Source organism: Ciona intestinalis, chromosome 2 (assembly GCF_000224145.3).
Source record: "Ciona intestinalis chromosome 2, KH, whole genome shotgun sequence".
Lineage (NCBI taxonomy): Eukaryota > Metazoa > Chordata > Ascidiacea > Phlebobranchia > Cionidae > Ciona > Ciona intestinalis.
The window spans coordinates 6,580,210-6,602,887 of NC_020167.2; the positions used below are offsets into that span (position 1 = coordinate 6,580,210).

General features: G+C 34.0%; 4 protein-coding genes across 4 annotated transcripts in view; 3 read left to right on the forward strand and 1 right to left on the reverse strand.

Annotated features, from left to right (window-relative positions):
• Positions 1 to 2,328, forward strand: part of LOC113474043 — a 6,767-nt gene extending 4,439 nt beyond the window's left edge. The window contains exon 5 of the mRNA XM_026840927.1: positions 2,317 to 2,328. Coding sequence (XP_026696728.1) covers positions 2,317 to 2,328 — 12 coding nt within the window. The remainder of the gene's footprint in view (positions 1 to 2,316) is intronic.
• An 814-nt stretch (positions 2,329 to 3,142) lies between these two features.
• LOC108951047 (sodium-coupled monocarboxylate transporter 2-like) lies at positions 3,143 to 9,163 on the forward strand. The gene is made up of 13 exons (XM_026840928.1): positions 3,143 to 3,955; positions 4,332 to 4,435; positions 4,631 to 4,819; positions 5,071 to 5,136; positions 5,345 to 5,464; positions 5,842 to 6,001; positions 6,296 to 6,458; positions 6,773 to 6,991; positions 7,337 to 7,449; positions 7,740 to 7,897; positions 8,136 to 8,362; positions 8,556 to 8,656; positions 8,933 to 9,163. Exons 1-13 carry the CDS (start codon positions 3,907 to 3,909, stop codon positions 9,133 to 9,135), a joined length of 1,872 nt encoding a protein of 623 aa, XP_026696729.1. The 5' UTR covers positions 3,143 to 3,906; the 3' UTR covers positions 9,136 to 9,163.
• A 598-nt stretch (positions 9,164 to 9,761) lies between these two features.
• LOC100185015 (coiled-coil domain-containing protein 34) lies at positions 9,762 to 12,368 on the forward strand. Its single transcript, XM_002128605.5, has 6 exons — positions 9,762 to 10,000; positions 10,275 to 10,479; positions 10,771 to 10,887; positions 11,185 to 11,337; positions 11,602 to 11,707; positions 11,858 to 12,368. The coding sequence occupies exons 1-6, from the start codon at positions 9,834 to 9,836 to the stop codon at positions 12,217 to 12,219; spliced, it is 1,110 nt and encodes a 369-aa protein (XP_002128641.1). The 5' UTR covers positions 9,762 to 9,833; the 3' UTR covers positions 12,220 to 12,368.
• The window catches only part of kcnq4/5 (voltage gated potassium channel subunit), a gene marked incomplete at its 5' end in the record, with an annotated part of 23,166 nt that continues 12,848 nt past the window's right edge, over positions 12,361 to 22,678 (reverse strand). The window contains 12 exon segments of the mRNA NM_001145558.1: positions 12,361 to 13,008; positions 13,355 to 13,862; positions 14,165 to 14,281; positions 14,343 to 14,424; positions 14,687 to 14,875; positions 15,288 to 15,419; positions 15,951 to 16,056; positions 17,341 to 17,425; positions 17,650 to 17,824; positions 18,583 to 18,761; positions 20,519 to 20,629; positions 21,050 to 21,178. Coding sequence (NP_001139030.1) covers positions 12,713 to 13,008; positions 13,355 to 13,862; positions 14,165 to 14,281; positions 14,343 to 14,424; positions 14,687 to 14,875; positions 15,288 to 15,419; positions 15,951 to 16,056; positions 17,341 to 17,425; positions 17,650 to 17,824; positions 18,583 to 18,761; positions 20,519 to 20,629; positions 21,050 to 21,178 — 2,109 coding nt within the window. The 3' untranslated portion in view covers positions 12,361 to 12,712.

The window sequence follows — 22,678 nt, forward strand, 5'->3', positions numbered from 1 at the left end:
ATTTCGTCGTCTGTAGTATCACTTTGTGGTGACTCTCTTTGTGAATGGTTAAATCGTATGGATCATAAAATGAAGCACTACAATTTTCACAGGTGAATGTGACACGAACTTGCTCAAGCTCAAGCAACGCTTCTCTGACTTCCTTTAAATTGCTGCACATTATGAAATTTAAATTTCCTGTTATATTCTATGTATCTGTTTGAGAATATTTGCTTAATATTTAATGTAAGCCATTTGACACATTGAAGCAACGTAAATAAATTCCAGTCTGCAATAAATTCCAGGACTGATTTAATGCGTTCGATCTGTTTATACCAGATCCAGTCAAGCGTGAAGGGTCTGAAACTGGTTTTTCGTTGATAATTCAAACAAAGTACTATATTATAACGTGAAACTTTCAAATATAAAGAAAAATATTGATATTAACGTAAATTGTTTCTTTTTAAATAGTAATATTTCGGAAATTAGCAGTTAAAGTGCAAAAATCACTTGTCACGTGACCTTAGTTTCCTATCTATATGTTTAGATATCTATGGTGCTACTATACATACACTTACTTGATCGAAGTTTTATTATTAAAAACTTTAAAAGACGAACAATGTAACTTTTAAAACGAAAAATGTAAATATTAGACATGATGTGTCTTTTAGTTAGCGTGTTAGGCTTTTACGTATTCGGACAAGCCCTCAGTAGCGCGATCCAACGTTTGTTTCCGTTTTAGCAGAGCGATAATTAAAGGACTTGCGAATTACGTGTCCATTTTCATCATCATGTTTTATTTCCTATGCACATTTTGTTTCAGCGATGACGTGCGAAGCAAGAATGTAATTTCTATCACCGAAAATTGCCATCTTTATGCCTTGAAGACAAACAATATCTTCCAATTTTTTCACAAGTTCTGTTTCACACACGCAATTTGGTGGCTCTTGCATAGGGAAAGCTCCCCTTTCAAGAAATACTCACCGGGCCCCCCACCGGGCGTGTTTTAGTATGACTCGTAACACCGGGTCCTCACCGGGTCCCACCGGGCCCCACCGGGCCCCGCACCGGGCGTGTTTTAGTATATTTTTTTCCACCGGGCCCCACCGGGCCCCGCCGGGCGTGTTTTAGTAGGACCCGTTCTCGTCTTACTTAAATAAGATTCATAATTTAACCTTGGTACTTTCCCACAGCCGAGAACACGATAGAATTTTAAATCGGGAAGTTATTAATTAAAAATAAATAAGATTGCAATCGGTGTGCTTCTAACACAGTCTTTAAAAACTATGAGAATGCATAATATAAAGGATTACCATAAAAACATTATGTTTTATTCATCTCCTTTTAAAACATTTTTTTATTCCATTAAAACAATGAGAATACATAAACTACGGTCATGGCGACGTATTAGCACGAACCTGTTTGGGGCATCTCCTCTAACCAAGAGGTTAGGCATTGAAGGCCGCAGCTACCGCTGTGCGCATACGTGTCCTTGGGCAAGATATTTTACGGCAATTGTTTAAACTTAGAGGTCATTCTTGGTTGTCCAAATTGTAATAAATTACCTACAAAGTTACACACGTGGTAACTCGTAAGCGGGCATGAGGTGTATGAAACAGAACATTCGTGGTATACCGAGTTTCGCTTTCCGACCACAGCACGATGATAAACAAAGCTTTTCATTCATTGCAAGCTACATTCATGATCGCCAATAGTTTAGATTTTCTCACGAAACTAAAACTCATTTTATAAGACAAAATCAAACCGTACGAAATATTTTAGCCTATATTTAACTACGAGACTGAATGGGTTAGTTAAACCAACGAACCACAAAAGCTTATAAGTGTTAATATAATTCAGCGATTTCTTTTTAGTATGCATTTTTTCATTGGAAAAATCTTGTTTTTGTTTAGCACCGATTTGTAACACTATAAACAACAATAACCGTCTTGGCGTTGTATTTTGTTGCATCGTGAGAATACTGTTGAATAAAACTGCAACTTTTGTGTTTGTCTATCATAAATGGGTACCCGTAAAAGAAGATTTAAAAAAAAATCTCCTGTCTTTTGCCCGAGCAGTCCCGTTTTCCCCAGCCTACTATATGACTACTTATGTACTCAACAACTCCTAATTAAAACATCTGTTCCCATTTTCGACAATTTGAAGTTAATAAATAATTTCATGCCTTTTGTTAAACGGCCGGGTACACGAATGGATTTGCGCATGGATAAAGTAAAACCTTTCACAAACACGCAATATAAAGTTAATACTTATTTGGGGCAAAGGGATGCCGATCAAACATAAGTCCTACTTCGTCAACAACTATTAAACCCACAGGTTGAAAATTAATAACTTTTATTCAATGAGTCAGCACAGTTTAAACTCAGCCGCGGTTAATGGTGTATATAGGCCTATAGAATGCAGCATGCTTCATACACTATAGGTCTCAGAGATTGCCAATTTATTACCGCTTTGCTAATGTTTTTGGTGAAGTATTATATTTTTTTGAGCAAAGTAGGAATTTTAATGTAACTTACTTATTTTCGCGTGGCGGGGAAACGACCGTCGTTATGCCACGACTGTTAAGATTTCACACACATCGTGCTGACTGCTTACGAGTTACAAAATGTAAACGTTGGTAGACAGATGCTTTTTTTTGCTATGAGGGATCACTTCGTTAAAAACTGTTAACAACAATTTCGTTTCGGTAACGCGTTGCGCAGGATAGAATACTTCCACTGCAATAAGGGCAAATCGTAAAAACGCAGAATTCAGACGAAGGTAAAATCTATAAACGTTTGTATATAATATAGATTATAGAGTAAACTGCAGAATGCTCTGTTAATAAACCTATACAAAGAAGTATCACCGCAAATTCATGAATTCTATAGGACTGGGACAGTTTATATAGTAGGGTGGGGGAAGATGGGACACATATAGCACATAATATTTTAATACCCTGATCGTGTTTTAAACAAATAACAACGGTCTATGGGAGTCGTGAGGATACGGTTTCATAATTCTTTGAATTTTTTTCGTTTACTACTAAATGCGACAAGAAAATAGAGTGAAAAGGTGTCCCATCTTCCCCTACCCTACTATATATTGGAAATTGTGTATTTAAGTGTGGAGAGTTAAAATACGGGATTTAATCTGGATCTCTTAATTTTGCTTACAAATGAAAATATATTCCTGCGTACAAATGGCCCACATTTAATAAAGTGTGCCCGTTTTTACAACACTGCGGCCGTAATAAACTTTATTACATTGTAAAGGCTGACTGCCGTAAATATTCACCTGTTCTAGTTCTGTTTGCAGGCAATCTGTTATTGCAGTTAGAACGAACTTAATTCAACCCAAAAGGTTCCTAAACCATAACTTCGTCCTCGCTAACTTATTATCTTCATAGTTTTTTTAGCGCTCTGGGTATGATGGTTTGCATTTTACGCAAACAAGGCATTTTTAAAGTAGCTGTTGATATAAAAAATGATACGCATTCTTTGGTTTAGCCTACCAGCTGAAAGGTTTCTGCAGCAGTAGAGAGATGTGAAACCAGAATTATAGTAGAGGGTGGGGAAGATAAGACGCCTTTCTATTCTATTTCATCATGCTATTTGGTATTAAACAAAAATCGTTGAAAGAATTAATAAACCGTACCTCATTAGGTATTCTATAGACCGGTGTTAATTGTTTAAAACGCGAAACATATGCGCTAAAGGTGTCCCATATTACCCCAACCTATACTATACAGTGAAAGAAAAACCACTCGCTAGAATTGCACAGCCTACTTTAAAACGTTCCGTTTTTGTCTAAAATGTTAGTCATTCAATACGTCTACTGACATAGCTTTATTGATGATAGGCTGCAACTGTTCAAACTCAAGTTTTTATTAAAACATTTTTAGATTATACACAAACTAGAATCAAAATGTCCGACGGTACGTATTTTGGACCAGTGGATTTCGTTGTGTTCATAGGTAAGTGTCGTACATAAAGTTCATCGCCCTAAAAGAGAATGAATGCAAGGCCATCTTTAAAACTAAGTAACCCATGGTCCAGTTGCTGAAACTATTATTGCAGTGCGTAGAAAAGTAAACATGCGTTTTGGTTAAATTTGGCCATTTATATCTACACGAGTGACGTATCCATAATCATGTTGTCTTAGCTATTTCAATTTTCAACATGACATAATCGTTATTGTTTATTATTCAGAAGACAACACTCTGTTTTTAATAAAGTATAGACCTGATCACCACTAAACTTATAAATAATTGTACAGTCCGCAAATTCCACCTATATATGCACAATAAGCTTACATGTTTATAACTTTAACAAATACCTTTTTCTTTCTAGGTATGCTGCTGGTTGCCATGGGGATTGGAGTCTTCTATGCCATCAAAGACAGGAAGGAGAAAAGTAAAGATAATTATTATTTCGGTGGCAGCAACATGTCTCCAGTAAGCAAAGACTCCTCACGTTTTAATAGTAAATAATGCCTTTAGTTAATATTTATTTATCTGCAACATATTTTCTAAAAGTTTGTTTGGTAATTCCTTTCTCTTTGTTGTTTTTAAATAGTTTCTTTTTGGATTCTAGGAAATAAAAATTTATGCTTTATCTCTTTGAAATAAACCTTCCCTCTTGTCTAACAGATACCCCTCGGACTTTCTATGTCTGCCACTTTCATATCGGCAATCACAATAATTGGTTTCCCAACAGAAACTTATCTATTTGGATCCATTGTGTTCTGGTACTGCTTTGCCAGCGTCATACCAACCATTGTTGCTTCACTATACTACATACCTTTGGTGCATCGTCTGAAACTCAAATCCATATTTATGGTTTGTGAAATTATTCGTTTTGCTGGCTAAACTTTTTTTAATATGTAACTATAGACTGCTTGCATTAAATTTTACAAGACTTAAATTTGGGTTACATATATTTTGGATCTCAAAACCGAAACTCCCATATTTTGGGTCCCATACTGTGAGACTCAAATATGGGTCCCACTCCCACATAACACCTACTTGTTCCACATGGATGACCACCATAAACATCTTACAGCATGATATAAATGATTTGAACTTTACAGTATCTTGAGCTACGATTCCATAGATATCTCCGATACCTTGCTTCTTTCCTATCAATATTCACAATGGTAAGAATATGAGAATTGATATCTTGGATCACAAAATTTAGGATACAAATTTCCAATCGTAAAATTAGTATACAAAAGAATCATTTCTGTAGAAGCCTAAAATAGATTTTTGCCACAAAAGAACCCCTTTTGTGTAAAAAGCAACATTTTATGATAATAAGATAAACAAAATCTACAACAGAAAAATATAACAGTTATACTTGTTTAGATTTTCTACATGGGGAACACAATATATATACCAGCCCTTGCATTGAATGCGGTATCTCCATTAAGCATACAATGGACAATTGCAATCACAAGTCTTGTGTGTACATTCTACACAACACTGGTAAGACAAAATAGTACAATTGGTGTCACATTTACGAAATTTACTAAAATCCATGGTAAGAACTCACCACACATATTAAAACATAATATTATCATAAAGCTGACATGCCACCTTACACCAACTTTACGTCTATGTGGAGAAAAAACAATTTTATCTCAACCAGCCATTTTAAAAACTAAGACAAATTAAGAAGTGAAAAGCAACATCATTGGTGACGACTATAAATTAAAGCTTACTGGTTGCACTGGCCATTATATCAGATATTACAGGTCAAGTTTCTCAATGCGATACCCATTTGAGTCTTATTTATAAAGCACTACTCCTGTTACAACGATTGATCTTTAGAAATTTTCCCAGTGATGCCATATTATTTTCAGGGTGGTATGAAAGCAGTTATATGGACTGATGCTCTTCAATCAGTAATAATGTTAAGTGGATCACTGGCAGCACTAATAAAAACAACTACTTTTGGTCGGTGGGTTTGGAAATGTGTGGGAAACACTGGAGAGAAGTGGAAGATTGAATGTGTTTCAGTGGGTCATGTATTATAATGGGTTTGGAAAAAATAAAGGATTTTTTATCCCAGTGTGGCAATGACAGGCTTTATAAAATACAACTGTTGTGTTTCCTTCACCTCATGCCCATTTAAAAGTTACCGTGTATGTAACTTTGTAGTTACTTTTTTAAGAGTTTTTTTTTATTTTGTTGTATGTATGGCAATGTATGGCTGACAATTTAACCGACCCATAAAGGCCCACTGTGTGAAAGAAAGTGGCATAAGTGTCTTGCCTATACACACAATGGTGTTCTACCATTATTATTACCTATTAGTAATATCAGTTATTTACAACAGAATGAACCCAGATCCTCGTATTCGATACACTTTCTGGTCGATTATGACAGGAGTTTCAGTAACTTGGTGTGGCGCGTTATGTAATAATCAAGCTATAACTCAGAGGTTTCTGTCATGTGACTCGGTAAAAAGTGCTCGAATGTAAGTACAGCATGTTGGACTAATGTTGGTTATAAATGTCACATGATCAAGACAATTTAAAACCAAAATTTGTTATTCTTTTTGTCAAATTACAACTTTTGCGGTTTAATAGTTTGGGAGTCTTGGGACCTTACAAATTAATCCTTTTTTTAAAAAATGGAATACACATAACTGATGTATAATAGGATATATTCTACAGCCAGCGCTAGGTATCAATACAAACAGAACAGGTTAGGTACAATCACTTATTTTTTATGCCATAAACAAACTGATATGTTAACAATCCAAAATAACTACATATTTTTACTCACCAGAGCTGCAGCATTTGCAGTGTTGCCGAATGTGGGATTCACTTTAATAGCAGTGATGACCGGGTGTGCGATGTACGCATATTACGAAACATGCGACCCTGTCCTGAACGGAGAAGTAGCCAAACCTGACCAACTCTTGCCACACCTAGTGGTGGATATATTCCAAGAAGTACCAGGAATGGCAGGGCTCTTCGTGTCCGCTGCCTTTAGCGGAACACTCAGGTAAATGGTGCAAAACTTACATGTAGGCACAACAACTATCCAAAACCTTAGACATAAATATGTGCCAGTTACCATCTGAAGCCAAGAGGAACTGGCTTCGAGGCTCGATGCTACTACCATTGTGGGTGCATGTGTCCTCAAAACACTTCACACCAATTGACTCATTCCAGTGGTTTTCTAAGTTGTCAGTCTTAAATTAAAAACACATACATGTATTAACATTCAACCTTGAGTGTGAAACAACCCTTATGAGTTGTGTGAAACAGAACGTATGTGTTATAACAACTGTAGTTGCCCCACCACGTGCTATTGCTAATAATAAGTTACATTTACTCACATTCACAGCACTGTGTCATCGGGTATTAACTCACTTGCTGCTCTTCTTCTTGAAGATTTTATTCTTCCACGAAAACCAAACCTTAATCAAGTGATGCAACTCACTATAAGTAAATTTACAGGTTAGTCTTAATTGAATAAAAAGAAGTACAATTATATAACTGAAATTCAGCTACAAGTCTGCATTTTGTATAAATGGCATTAAAATCCAAATACCCTACCCTTTAGAAAATGCTATCGATTTTACTAAGCACGTAAAAAAAAGGTTCTTTGTAAGCGACAAAACGATCTCTTCAAGGTGTAAGAATCTCTCATATAATTCTGTAAATGTTCGATGTTTATTGCAAACTGAATAATAAAATTAATAAAAACATACAACTAAAATAATAATCCTTAAATTATTCCCTTTCAGTTGTGTCATTTGGTGGAATTGTCTTTTGTTTTGCCATGTTGATAGAAAAAATAGGAGCAACTGTAATACAGATTGGGTTCACTATTGCTGGAACGCTAATGGGGCCTTTGCTTGGTGTATTTACCCTTGGATTATTTATACCATGGACAACATGGAAGGTAAATATAATAACGTGGCGCAACTAAGCCAGATTTATAAGAATCCTGCATGCCCAATAGTAAAACCAAAGTATACCCCAAAAAATATAGTTGTAGTATACCTAAAAAACAATGGGCACAACTAAACATCGTTTTATCAATAACCTCTTTAAATCTATCAAAATTGTTATGTATGTGTATGTCATTTTGCAAACAAAAATTATGTTTATCTGATGTTAGTAGTAACTGATTTTTGCAGGGCGCATTAACTGGTCAGATCACTGCCACAATCCTTATAACATGGCTGGCAATTGGTGGATTATTAAACCCAAGTTCCGATGGGATGTCGCAACCATTACCACGATCTACTGAAGAATGTCCTGTACTTACAAGTTTAGGAACAAACACAACATCCACATCGACTACCATGTCAACTACTATTATACACAACACAACTATGGATGATGTTCCTTTGTATAACGATGGGTAACTCTTTAAACTAATCCTCTTTCCCCTTGCCCTACAAAAAAAGCTTTATCAATAAAACATGTTTTCTTGTTAAATTAAACACTGTTAGTAAGGGACCTAAAACAAAACACAATCAAATAATGGAGATTTTTCAGAACTTCTGATTTAAAAAGACTACAACTTCAATAATAATGACTGGTGCCTTCTACAGATCAATAGCGAACACACTTTATGCACTGTCCTATCTTTACTATGGACCATTGGCTGTTATAATTACCATGCTTGTTGGAATTCCCTTTTCATTTATAACAGGTAACTTGAATTTTTTAAACTTTAAAATTTTTTTTAAACTACACATCATATGACAAACAGTGGATTTAATCATTTACCACATGTATACACTTTTTGGCACAGTGGTTATTCAAAATGAAAAAATGAAGTGTGAAAATTTATTTTTTTGTATTTTTTACACTGGCTTTACAAAGTTTACAGTACACACTAAAAATATTCCCTGGGCACCTCACCAAAAAGGAGAAAGATTGTTTTAAAACATACCTGATTCACATGATCCACCATTAAACACCTCAGGAGCAAACAAAGCAGAAGATATGAACCCCGAACTTTTTGTTCCGATCATTGACAACAAAATCTTTCCTGAAAAAGTCCGCAAGTTCTTTCGATACGGAGTACCTGAGATGAAGTATGCAGATGAAGAAGAAATGTTTAAACTAAAACCAGAACCGGAAATAACTAAAAAAATGATCATAGTTGACACTGAATCAGTTTTATGAACCCTTGCATTGATACACATACAAGCAGGGAGTTAAATCACTAATGAGTTAATTCTCCTTTGGATTTAGTGGTGAAAAAATGTTGTATTTTAACATTATGTAGTAGGTACTGGGATTTTTTTAACTTTGAATAGTGCACGGACATTTACACACATAAAAAAAACAAAAAATACTTCACAAACAGCACACACAATTCAATGATATATATCACACCACACGCTACACCGTATTACATTTTATCATGTAGTATGTTACATCTCTGATTTTTCATGTTAACATAATTTGCTTTGTAAGTTTCTAACATTTTTTACGTAATTCATTTATGCAAAACCGTAAATTTAAAATTAAAAAAATCAACTTTCAAACTTACATCTAAAAGCGTGCATACAAGAAACGGCGGGAAATATTTTTATATTTCTATGCTTAAGTACTTTTTAACCGCTTGATTTAAAACAAGTGATCAATACAACAACAACGCCATTTTTTTAAAACGTGTCTTCTGTTGTGTAGTTGAAATTTAGATATTTAGGTTAGTTATGGTAAGTTATATATTAAAAACTTTAGCGGTTCATATATATACTAATACTACCTTACGGGAATTTGTTTTATACACTAATTTTATATACTAATTTTACGTTTAAACGGTTGTATTTAAAGGCGTATGAAAATAACAGATACCACCAAAAATTTTCTAAAAAATGTCTGAATCAACGAATGAAAACACATCAAAACTCAACGAAATATCTGACAATATTCCCTCCCCGGTGATTGGACAGAATAAACCAATCAGTCGTTCTTATTCGGGAGATAGTTTTTCATCATATTCCGATGAATTTGATTCGTCCAGATCCAGTGATCCTAAACTGTAAGTATTTACTATGTAATCTAATATTGGACAAATGAAAGAATAAAAATTTTGACTTACCCTTAGAAGTTGTGTTTAACTCTTCACTCTGTAACAATCAATTTAAATAATTCAAGTTTTATAACTCTTTGTCAATCGCTTAAATAATTGTATTTGTTTATTTATAATGTAATATATATAATATGTTATTTTGTACAAACTAAACATTATTAGACTCATATACAAACTAAACGTTATTAGACTCATATAAAGCTAAATGCTGTTAATTTTTCAGTGAGCTTCCGCCAAGGTTATCATCCACACGTAACAGAGGTTGTGTTGAAGTTAAAAACACGTCAGTGTCTCGCAGCTCATGGCGTGATCGTTGCAATGAAACAAGATCTTTGATTGACGCATCTGAGTATGCTGGGAAGTTGAGTGTTTGGGAAGAATGGATGGTGAAGAAATTGCATGAAGAACAAGAGAAGAAGAATGAGATGGTGGGGTAGATCGGTAGATAATGGAAACATTTTTCCAAAAATAATTATATATTATACCTGTGAAGTTGCACACATGGGCAAGACAATGGTAGCATTTTCTTCAATCCAGTGATTTCATATGGGTTGTCTAAATTAACGTCATACATTAAATAAAATAATTATTTGTAAATTTACATATGAGGAAACAAAACACCTTTGCTATAAACATCATCCTCACTTAAAAATATAAAATGTGTAAGATTTAACAACATGCTATATTTATTTATTTTTCAATGAATGTTTTTTACTCAGAGAGAAAAGCAACGAGAGAAGAGAGAGAAAGAAAAAGAGGAACAAATGAAAAAAGAAGAAAGGATTCGACTGGCTCAACAGAAACATAAGGAATGGGTGGAAGAGAGACTTTATAAAGTGTGTTGTTACTCTGTGTTTTATCTTATGTTTTAATTTAACGCAGAGTGTACTCAAACTTTTTTTGGACCACATAACTTTTGGGTCTTCTGGATTTCTTTATGCCACACAGAATCACAATTTTAGGTTGGTATACAATAAATGCTAAAACATATTTTTGGAATTTGTTTTACAGGCATAGTTTTAAGAAACCCTGTTGTAATACTGGTATAGTCTTGTTTAAATATTTAGTAGGATGTTCCAACCACCAATACAGAATACAGCTATATACTATTAACATAATACCTGCTGTTGCAGCTGAAGCTTCAGAAATCAAAAGAAAAACGTGAAATACAAATTCAAAATGAAATCGAAACAGAGAAACAACAAAGAATCACTGAGAAAGCGAAAGTAGAATACGAAGCTTGGATGAAGAAACATAAAGAGATGAATAAACTTAAACGGATTAAAGTAATTTGTTTTTGTGGAATATTTAATATATTTACCATATTTAAAACATTACATATGTTTTTTTTATTTAGGCCAAAAAAAACTTGTTTTTGCCACAGTGGTATAAGGCAAAGCAACAGAGTATATAGAACTGTGTTAAATATTGTAAAGCGAACATTATAAGCTGTGTATGCAGCACAGTATACCTTACTTCAATATATATGTATCTGGAGACGACATAAGCAGTTTTTTAAGAAACAATAAAAGTTTTAAATTTCTTTGCAGGAGAAAAAAGAGACAGAAAAACAAATGAGAGAGAAAGAAGAGAAAAAGAGAGAGAGCGAAGAGGCCTATCAGAGATGGCTCGAAAAAACAAAAGAAAAATTTCCTGGTGAGTACAAGTTTTGCTTTTGCTAATAATCATTTATATGTCTTTGTACCATATGCTTCAACCCAGTGTTCCCTTTTCAGTTATCTAAATTATCAGCCAAAAAATGCGACGATAAGTAGGTTATATTCATTTATAACTGTTTCATCACAGAAACCAAGTTGGCAACATCCCCTATCCCCGCCTACATTAACCCTCAGCCATGGGTGGGTCCCAATCAAGATGGTACCCGTCGTCGACCAAAAAGTCCCCCAGCACCCATAAGGACCATACAAAGAGGGAAATCCCCACAGCTACCCCATTCCCGTTCACACTCAGTGTCCGCTCATGTAAAACGGGTCCCGAAACCAATTGAGACCCATACTCCAATGCGAATTGGGTCTGCACATAATGTAGGCTTGGTGAGAACATACACACCTCTTCGTTTTGCTGGAATAAGGACATCTACACCAACAAAGGCAAGATCAAAGCGGAACATTCAAGATGGCGGTTCCAGGTGTGGCTTGGGAAGATAGGCTCAAGACATAATGCAGTTTTTACTAAAATGTGCAAGTTTTCTAGTTTAGATCCTGTATATAGAAGAGATATGATGTTTAGATATTTAAATTAATAATTTATCAGCTTTAAAAGCTCAACCTGTTGAAATAAAAGAACAATAAAATTTCTTATTTTATTCAAAAAATACGAATTGGTTAAAACAACGACAGTTAAAAAGTGCAAAGAAGAACAAGTGTATAACATTAAACACTGCACAGTGACAAGTAACAGTAGGGTTTCAGGTTCAAACCCTTTATAAGGAAGTTCAGTAATAATAAAGCATTGAACTTGCCGTTGAAACTATTTGTATACAAAACTACTTTGTAAAACAATGAATTTTTGATGCAAAAACAAATAAACCCTTTGAATAAGCGGGTTTATTTTTCTGTTGGTATCACGAATTTAAACAGCTCTATTTGATGTCAGTATGCAAAATAAACTTTCCAAAAGAGCTGTTTTAGATTTAAAATCTTAAGGATAATTTTCTGCAAAGTTGTGTGGCTTTGTAAAACCATTAGGACCATCTTTCAGTAGATTTCCATTGTTTGTAGTTATGTGGTTATTTTTCTCAACTTTATCTACCCCACTACCAGTAAGCGGTTCCCAGAAACACAACTCCCCATTTTTGACAGGCAGCTCATCGACCACAATGGTCGAAGATTCATCCTTGATTCCAAATTTAAGCCAATCAGGTGACTCTATTTCAGGAAATAAAACGAGGGATTTTGATTCTTCGTCGCCTGCGTCACATGACCAAGACCTGCGATCTACAAAAATGATATTTTAAATTGAAAATTAATAGAAAACAACTATAATATTACCAACTAAAAGGATAAACATAATAAAAGAAATTTCCGCCAGCCGGTTATTTTCGCAGAAGCGTAAAACTGCCGTTGAAAGGCAGATGCTTTAACGTGACCTACAAGTACCACCAAAATTTAATTTGAAAATGCCTTTTGAGCATCACTATCTATATACAATTTTTGTTTTTATTGGTCTACCTCCTTAAGGTTATAGAAGCTGCTAACACTTAATTTAATGAATTGCATAACTTTTTTCACGACTTTCTTATGAAACTTATACAGAATATTGAGTTATAGAATAACAACTCACCAAGTGCATCACAAAGCAGTCTTGGATTAGTTGAGAACTTCGCCACCCCATCCACCGACCGTCTGCGATCCTTTTTTGACAATCCAATTTTCCGACGTAAATTCAACAAATTTTTCGAAAAATGTTTTTTTTTTAACAGTTTTATAGATTCCGGTGACACATAGCCATCCGCTGGTGTGTTCCCCGTTTCCCTTTTTTCAACATGCTCCAAACAATCAGAATTATCCGTAAACGAATCGCAATCGGAAGGTGATTTTTTCTCTTTCTTCAAACCCTCTACATTACTGTTTGTATTTTTATTATCTTTTTCCTCAGTTTCAAGAGTGTTTTCATCTGAAGTTTTTATCTTTTTTGGTTCATTTGAAAAGCTTGAAGTGCTCTCCCTTTTTCCTTTTTCACTTAGTATTTTATTTTCTTCTTTTAACAAAGATGTTGCAACTGGAGGTTCTTCACTTGTAACAATGGATTCCTTTGTTTCATCACAAGCTTCATTGTCGGGTGAATCATTCTGTTACAAGATATATTATAATGACACATCGACAGTGAACATGAGTTGTATGAATACAGTATGTGTGTCTGTTGTAAAAGAAGACACCCTTGTTATAATTTAACAATAAGCATGAAGCGTATGAATACACCACGTGTGTTTGGTGTATAAGAAGACACACGTGTCAAAATTAGACAGCTAGCATGATGTGTACAGATATACCATGCGTCTCTGGTATATAGTAACACACCAAAGTTGCAACTTAATGGCAACTATCAGTGGCATAAACATTACATTATAACATAAATATGATATCTATGTACCATGGGTAGAATCCCCCAAGATCTGGCAGGTTTCATTGTCGCTTTGAGTGCTTTATTATGTGTGTTAGCTGGCCACTTGGGAGCGCTAGATTTCCCATTTCTATGGTCTTTTATATTCTAAAATAAACATAGTATTGTTCATACTTTGATGTAACAATACCAATTATGACATCAATACCTTTGCATTGTCTTCAAGATCAATTTCTGGTTGAGTAAACACCGTTGCCTTCCTGCGAACTTTGCCATTTTTCTTGTCCGACCTACAAAAACATAGTTAGTGGTTAGGTGTGATGCTTAATAATGATAGCCGTTTAACGGCAACTGCTTAAACCTAGTGGTCACTAAGAGGTTGTCCGAATTTTCAGCCATGCAGAAAACACAATAACTACAAAGTTAAATACGTGGTAACTCATATGGGGGGCACAAGGTGTATGAAGCTTAACACCCATGTAATGACAACTGTCATTTTCTTTCCGCGTAAGGATAAATAAGTTCCATAAAAGAACATACACAATAACTCACGTTAACAACTGTATGACTTGGTCCAACTTTTGATCAACTTTCTTCACGTCAATTTCCACGCTATGCAACCTTGAGTTTATACTTGGGGGTGATTTGGGGAAGTTACCACGGTGGCCTTCACCCGTTCTAGTGCCACGGGTATTTCCCACTGCTCCACCATCGGTCCCAATGCCAAGAATACAATCAACTCTGGGATGTCATAAAGAGGGAAAAATAAATGAGTTTTTCAGTAAATGATTTTTTTTTTATCTTTTCGTTTATTTATTTATTGTTTTTGTGTGTGTATTGAACCTTAAACGATTGTGCTGTTTCACTGCAATGGCTACAGATAAACAAATGAATAAGCATAGGTTATTTATCCTTGCGGGGCAAAGACAGTTGCAGAACACAGGTGTTCTGTTTCATACACCTTGTGTCTGTTTACGAATAACCTCTATGTGTCTATTTATGAAATTATGTAACTTTGTGGATGATTATTTTTCTAGTGATTTTTTATGACTTTCTATACTCCATAAGGGCGACTGGGCTCGAAAAAGCCTTGTTAGTGTCTCAAACCACAAAAATGGAAGTTGAGTTAAAAATGCTCATTATAACAGCATACCGGTTTTGCAGAAGTTTAATCCTGGACAACATATCCACGTGACCAGCAGAATATTGTTCGATCACATCTTTAACATCATAGGGTCGAAGTGCTTCCTTAAATTTTCGTCTTGCTACGAAAAACTTCATCATTCTAAGACGGAAATTAATTTGTTGAAGATTAATAAAAAGCAAATCCCATACAGTACATGTAGACATTTGTAAGTGGAAATAAGGTATATAATGAAACACCTGTTTTAAAACTTAAAAAAAATAATCTTGCATAAAGTTACATATGGGACATTAAACGGGCACTTGGTGTATGAATGACTGCCGTTGCCTACCTAGACAGGGTACACAAATTACAATTTTTTATTCATAGCCATATATATGTATATTAGATGTAGTAATACACCAGTAGTTCAGGACTAAACTCGAATTATTGACATAATGGCATTGCAACAGCAACAAGCAGCAAGAGAAATATTGAATATTAATCAACACTGCATTTTTTATCATAGTTAAAGCCTAAGCCCCACTGTTCCTTTGATTTAAATGATAAATTTGCATATTACGTTTAAATAATTTAAACTATCTGAAAACATTGGTTCTTAAACCCAACATTATATCATCACAGCCGAATGACAACAATTTCAAAATTTGGTTTAAAATTGTGTGGAATTACCTTATGGCGCGAATAGCAACTTTGTGTTGTTCAGTCAATTCAGTTAATCCGGTTTCAACCAGATTGGTGATGCTTGATGTAGAGTCATCTGAATCTGCACCAGTCACTGTGAAAATAAGCAAGCCATGAGTAAAAGCTATTTAAGCCAGTTATAAACGCTAAAATTGGATGCTTCTGGGAATTTTTTTATCAATAATAATCAATATATTTAATTTCTTATAATTGTAGTAATCAAACTGTTGGGTTTATGTGATTATTTTCAATGTACAATTCTTTATGTGATACTGTGAAATGAATCCATAATAATAAGGTCTGACTTTGTGTAATGATAATTACAATACTAGTGTAGTGCATATAACAACGTTATTAATTTTTTTGGTATTTTAAATTTAAATTCAAAGCTATTATTTAAATTTTAAGCTGTTATAGGTCAAGGTCATCTAAGGTATTCTACTAAAGTATAATAGATCTTTACATATTAATCTGAATGTATAATAAAGCATACTAAAAATGGCTACCCGATTTATTTTAAGTTTTAATCCCGTGTTTTTTTATAAAGGGGATTAAATACATGTAACACCTTCAAGAGCACAAAGATGGTAATGCTATCAGGAAAGCTGCCAACTGCATTGAGCTGCAACATGGGATATAATAAATAATGCACGAGATGAAAACGTGTGATCCCACCAAGTGTTTAGAGCTAACTTAGCTTCACATTAAACATTAATAAACCTGAATCCAAGTAACTGTCAAGCGTATCTTTTATCCGCAACTAATACTTTCAATATTAAATGGTTATTTATATATATAATGTAATGTATGTATAATGAAATGTCAATATCATAATAAATAGTTTGAAAGCTGTTTTGAAGTTTAATTCTATTTTATTTTTTTAGATATGGCTTTCTGGGATTAAATGTTTAATATGTGTTCTATTAAAACATTGTTTTTTTTTTGCACAAAGACTTTGTCAAGGTTTTGACCAGAATGTTTTCGTATATACATTTAATACGTTCAGTTGCAATATTAAAAGAAGTTCTTTTAAATTGGAAGTTTCAATACAAAACATAGGATGTAATGTAAAATAATTTCAACTACATATTATACAGTTCAAGAGATTGTACATTATTGCCCTACTTTTACAAGTGATTAATTTTTACGTTAGAAGCCGCATTCATGAAATGAGATTTAAAAACAAATATTTTAATGCAGGCCTTATTACAATGTTTAAAGCCATAAATAATTTGACCTTTTATTGCGAACAACATGTCATAAAATCTATTTTTAAAAAAGTAATTTTAAATTCTTTTCGCAATTTTCAGAAAACAAGCTCTTAAACAGTTACGACACAAAAATAGCCGATACGATTATGACATCACAAATTGCCCACCTTTTTCTCTCCAAGGCACACGAATAGAATTCTGACGTGAAATGCGGTCAGTTAGACGTTCCGCTAGGCTTTGTGACTTCACAATCTAATAATAATAATAATAAAGGTTAATTAATCTATCTAAAATATGACATCCATAATGTTAGTAATTGGTAAAATATAGTAGGGTGGGGTAAGATGGTCCCCCCCCATGTTTTCATTTTCTTTTACCATCTCATTTGGTAGTAGACAAAGAATATTTACAGAATTATAGACCATTATCTTCAGAAATTTTAATATAGGGTTATTAATTAAAAAACACTAACCCACCTCATTTCTTGATGTTGAATATCCAGGTAACATAGGGGTAATGGGTTCAGAACCCACCCCTGGAGGGGAAACCACTGTGGTTTTGGATGAACCCCCTCTTCTGCTTTTAAAAGTCTGTCTTCGAGATAACCTTGGGCTCGGGTTCGACTTTAGTTTATCTCTAATGCTTTTCTTTCTGTAGAAGTAGAAAAAATTAAATTCTGCATTTGGGAAGTAACTCAGAAAGTTACATGCGTGGACCGTAGTAACTCGTAAGCATCACAAGGTGTATGAAACATAACGCCCATGTTATAACTACTGTCCCAGTCCCACTCTGCGAAGATAAATAAGTAAAGAAATTTCATTCATACATACATTCACACAAATACTAAATCTGGAAATAAATTTACATGAATAAAATTGACAATCACATTCGGTGCTTTTGCAACCAGGTCAAATACTAAATCTGGAAATAAATTTACATGAATAAAATTGACAATCACACTCAGTGCTTTTGCAACCAGGTAATAACTGCTTACTGCTTATGAAAGTTGCCAATTTAATACAGGGACATTGGTATAGTTTTACAACTTATTTTAGGGCTGCAACCTGTACTCATGTACAACATTACATTCGCATTCTTAAATAATGCCTAAAACTATTTTATCGTAAAAATTACTTTCTTTAGAAAAGCTAATGTTGTGTGAAGGTTTTTTTAAATTTGGAAACATTTGACTCAGCACCTCTGATGCCAAGCATGTTGGTTATGTGGCAAAACCTGCGAACCAGACCAAAAAAGATCGCGACATTAAAACACTACAGATCCTAATGGTGCATGATAAAGGCACAATATTCTGGCTGCAAATTGCAGCTTGTGGTAAAAACTTAAAACAACATCCTGTCAATCATTCTACATGGTACCAAAAAAAGGTTAAACGGTTAAAGGTCACGAACCCTGTGTTTTGGGGTCGCAGATGAGGCTTCCATGTTGCAACGGAGCGCGAATTTTTATCCGCAGCATAACATCGCCACATACACTGTAATAAATAGGCGGCCGGCATTCTCCTGCGAGCGAAATGCTTCTGACGGTTTTGTTCCTGAACTTTTAAAGCAAATCCTGAACCCAGAATTCCCTGAAAATAAAAAGCAGTTTGTTTTTGAGCTCTTCAAACGCGAAACATATTTTTTGTTTATTTTGTTGATTACAAAAACAAAGATAAAAGTAAAATAAATGAAAGACTCTGGTTTAAAAAGCATGGCTGTTAAACTTAATTAAAAGCAACTCGGGTTGTAGAAGCTAATTAAAGCAGATTACTATGTAGATAGAAAATATTAAAATAGAAATTGCTAAAAAATACACATATAGAAAATACTGCAGTATATTTGTGGATAACATAATGTCAAAAAAACACTGTCTAAAAAGTTTCAACACTAAAAGACATTACAATCTTCAAATATTTTTTTACTTTCCATATAGAACTATTATTGCTTCTTGCTTGTATACCCTACGTAATTGTTTGTTATCCTTTATATTAAACTTGAAGAAGGTCCAGACAAAAGTATGTTTGTAAACTTTTACATCAGTTATCAAATCTTTGGCTCACAATCGCTGTGTGATGTCATAAATAATATATGAGTATCCGTAAAAAGGATCTTGCCAAGAAAAGATGGAAAAAGTAGAAGCAAGGTTCAACAAGCACTTAACATTGAAAAGGTAGTTAGCGGTTTTGTAAACTCGTGTTGTGGCGTTGACATTATCTTGTACAGTTTCAATAGCGAAAACTGTCGCGAAATTTAATGTCCTCTTTATCCTCTTATAATGTTTTTGCATTAAATAGAAACAATGTTTTGTTAGTTAAATTACTTTTGAAACAGGCATCAACACCATATGGACTAATACACAGGTATTTATTTAAACAATGAATTTAAAAGCCAACTATGCAAGTTTTTCACTTTGAAGAATATGTATGCTTTGAAGTGCTTGAATATAACTTTAACCTTATAAAAATTGTACAAAGACGCATCTGGTGCAACATACTTTATCGCTAACCTCATGACTCAGTGTTTATAAAGAAACTTTTCTACTGATAGAAGTATGTTTATACAGGCATTGGAATTTTTATGTTTCATCTATAAATACACAAGGATAACAGTGGAGGTTATAAAACTTGTTAAAGACACTGTGGGAGCCTAAACAAAGAAACTGTTCATTCTTAAATAAGAAATAATTTGCTTCTAGGTTGGTGGTTTATCACAAATTATTTATTATTTTTATTGTTACTGTGCAATTGCCATAATACACAGTCAGTTTAATGAATGCCTGTACAAAGCTGGGTAAATAAAGTAGAAAGTTATGGTCAAATCCTGATAGTGATACATTATAAAGTAAGTTTCCTGTTTCTTTCATTAATATTTATGGTATCAATTATGAATAAATCGATTTGATAAGCTTCAAATATAATTCAACTATGGCAGATAAATTTAATTATGTACTTGTGATGTAACAAAAGCTATTGTTTCGTGCTATGTTGCAACCAACTGTGTGTACACGCAACTAAAGCTACATATGCAGCAATACCGATACTGAGTAACAGTGCATGATAAGCTTACAGTTCTTATACCACTAATACATAAACCATATGAATAAATCATAAAGAACACACAGAAAAAAACTATCCTTTCTTTAGTTTCTAAAAGGATAAAGTTTGATCCCTTTTCAAGAACATTAAATCTGGCATGGTAGCCATTCAATAGTTACTTCACATAGTTTAATAAAAAAATTTTCTTCTTCAAAAAAAAAAAATGCAGCAACAAATTTAACAATTTCATAGGGTCAGTTAATTTTAAGGGCCGAGTTATTTGTTGTTAAACTATTTTACATGAAACTTACGGCTGGTAGAGCAAAAAATGAAATTCCAAGAATTGCAAATACACTTGCTATTAGACGACCCAGCCATGTGATCGGAACCTTTTCTCCGTACCCGATGGTTGTCAGGGTTATCTGTAAAATTATTATGATGTCACAAACCATATTTATTATAATCATTAGTTATTACTTTCGTTATCTTAAAACAATATAAGCAATGCAGTCGCAAAGACTTACTTAAAGGTGGGTTTGCTTACAGTTTTAAAAGTACGTTAGCAATATTGTCGATTGGTACCATAGTTCGTAAAAGCAAAATACAAACAAGTAAAGAAAGGCCTTCTTTTTCATTTAACAACATTTTATTAAACCACATTTTCTTAATATCTTTATTGTCCTTGATACATGTTATTGTTATGTTAGAGGAAAAGTTGTTTAAAAATATATTATGCCAAATAGCAGCAGCAACAGTACAATAAACAAGACCTGTTTAAAGGGACCCATACATCAAATAACAAAACTTCAAATCTTATTTTTATAAAATATTTATAAACTTACCAATCCCCACCATAAGGCATCGGCAAAAGTTTCAAATTCTTTGCTGTTTTCATCTTTTTCTGCTTGATAGACAAGAAACGAAGCAAATATGAGGGCAAGGAAGCCAATATACCATGCTGTGATCAACTCCTAATAAAACCAGTGGTATTAGTTGAATAAACATACTGTTCTCGTTGGCACACTGGTTAGCAGTCCATATTTGGCCTAGAAGTTGCCGGTTTAGGGCTTACCACTGCTACCAATGTGGGCAAATGTGTTCTTGGATCTTGGGCAAACACTCAACGGCAATTACTTCAACCCAATGACCTCCAATGGGTAGTCCAAATTATCCGCCATACATTAATAATACCAAAAAAATAAAAATAATCCCCCACAAAGTTACTATTTGATAACTCAGAAAGGGCAGAGGTATATAAAACAAAACACCAGCGTTACAACAAATGTCATTACCCACCACTCAAGAATAAAGAAGTTACATTTATTCATGCAATATGGTAGGCAAGGAGACCAGGATTGTAGGCAAAATTTGGCTTATTCTCTTATTGTTATTATTGGTGCTCTTAGTTTGTCTTTTTACAGCAAGCCATTTAAAAAGCCTTGCTCTATAAACATAATCACTCTATGGTTGGTGATTACTTAATTAGTGTGTTTAAACAACAGTTGTTTCGTTGTTTGTTTTGGACAATGGGTGTTTATAACATGACTACTAATGTTTTACGAGGTCTAAAGTCTGCTGGGGTAACTTCACAATAATCGGGGTAAAGTGTTATAAAACTGAACTCATATTACCTCAGTAGAGGAGAATTTTAGCAATTTGGCAAACTCTTACCACAAGTATGCATTTGTGTAATAAGCATGACAAGAACATATACATAATTCACATTGAAACGGATACAGGATAGACCGCATGTGGAACTAAAGCGGTTTCAAAATTTCCTTCATTACCATCAGGATGGAATGCGGGTGTAATTGAAAAGGCATTAAAGGTAATGTTATATATAGAACGTATTCACAGAAAAAAGAAATGTATGTATTATTCAACAGATCTAATTGAATTAACTGCCAGCAGTGCTATTCCTTTTCACAATAATTCAAGGAGATAGGTGCTATTTGTCATGACACGAAACCCTTGTTAAATTGTCGTGGTTGTCACATACCCAACCATAGACATCAAATAATAAAACTACCAATCTTAAACATTCTGCCGTCTGCTTTTTTTTAAAAAAATTCGTTATTATTATACTGCCTCCATAAGTAAGTATATAGTAATTTGGGGTAAGATGATACATGTTTTCATTCTCTCCTATTAACTCTTTTGGTAGTAAACAAAGCATATTACTTTAAAGAATCAAATCATAACCGTAGCCCCAAGACTGAATGTGAATGAATGAATGTAACTTACTTTATCCTCGCGTGGCCGGAAAACGACAGTCGTTATAACGCGGGTTTAACACCTTGTGTCAGCTTACGAGTTACCATGAATGTTACTTTGTGGGTAATTATTTTTTTTGGGACTTTTTTTTTTATTTTCTTATATATTGCTGATAATTTGAACAAACCCAATTAGTGACCCACTGGGTTGGAGCAATTGCCGTTAAGTGTCCTTGCCCGAAAGAAACATTACGCCCA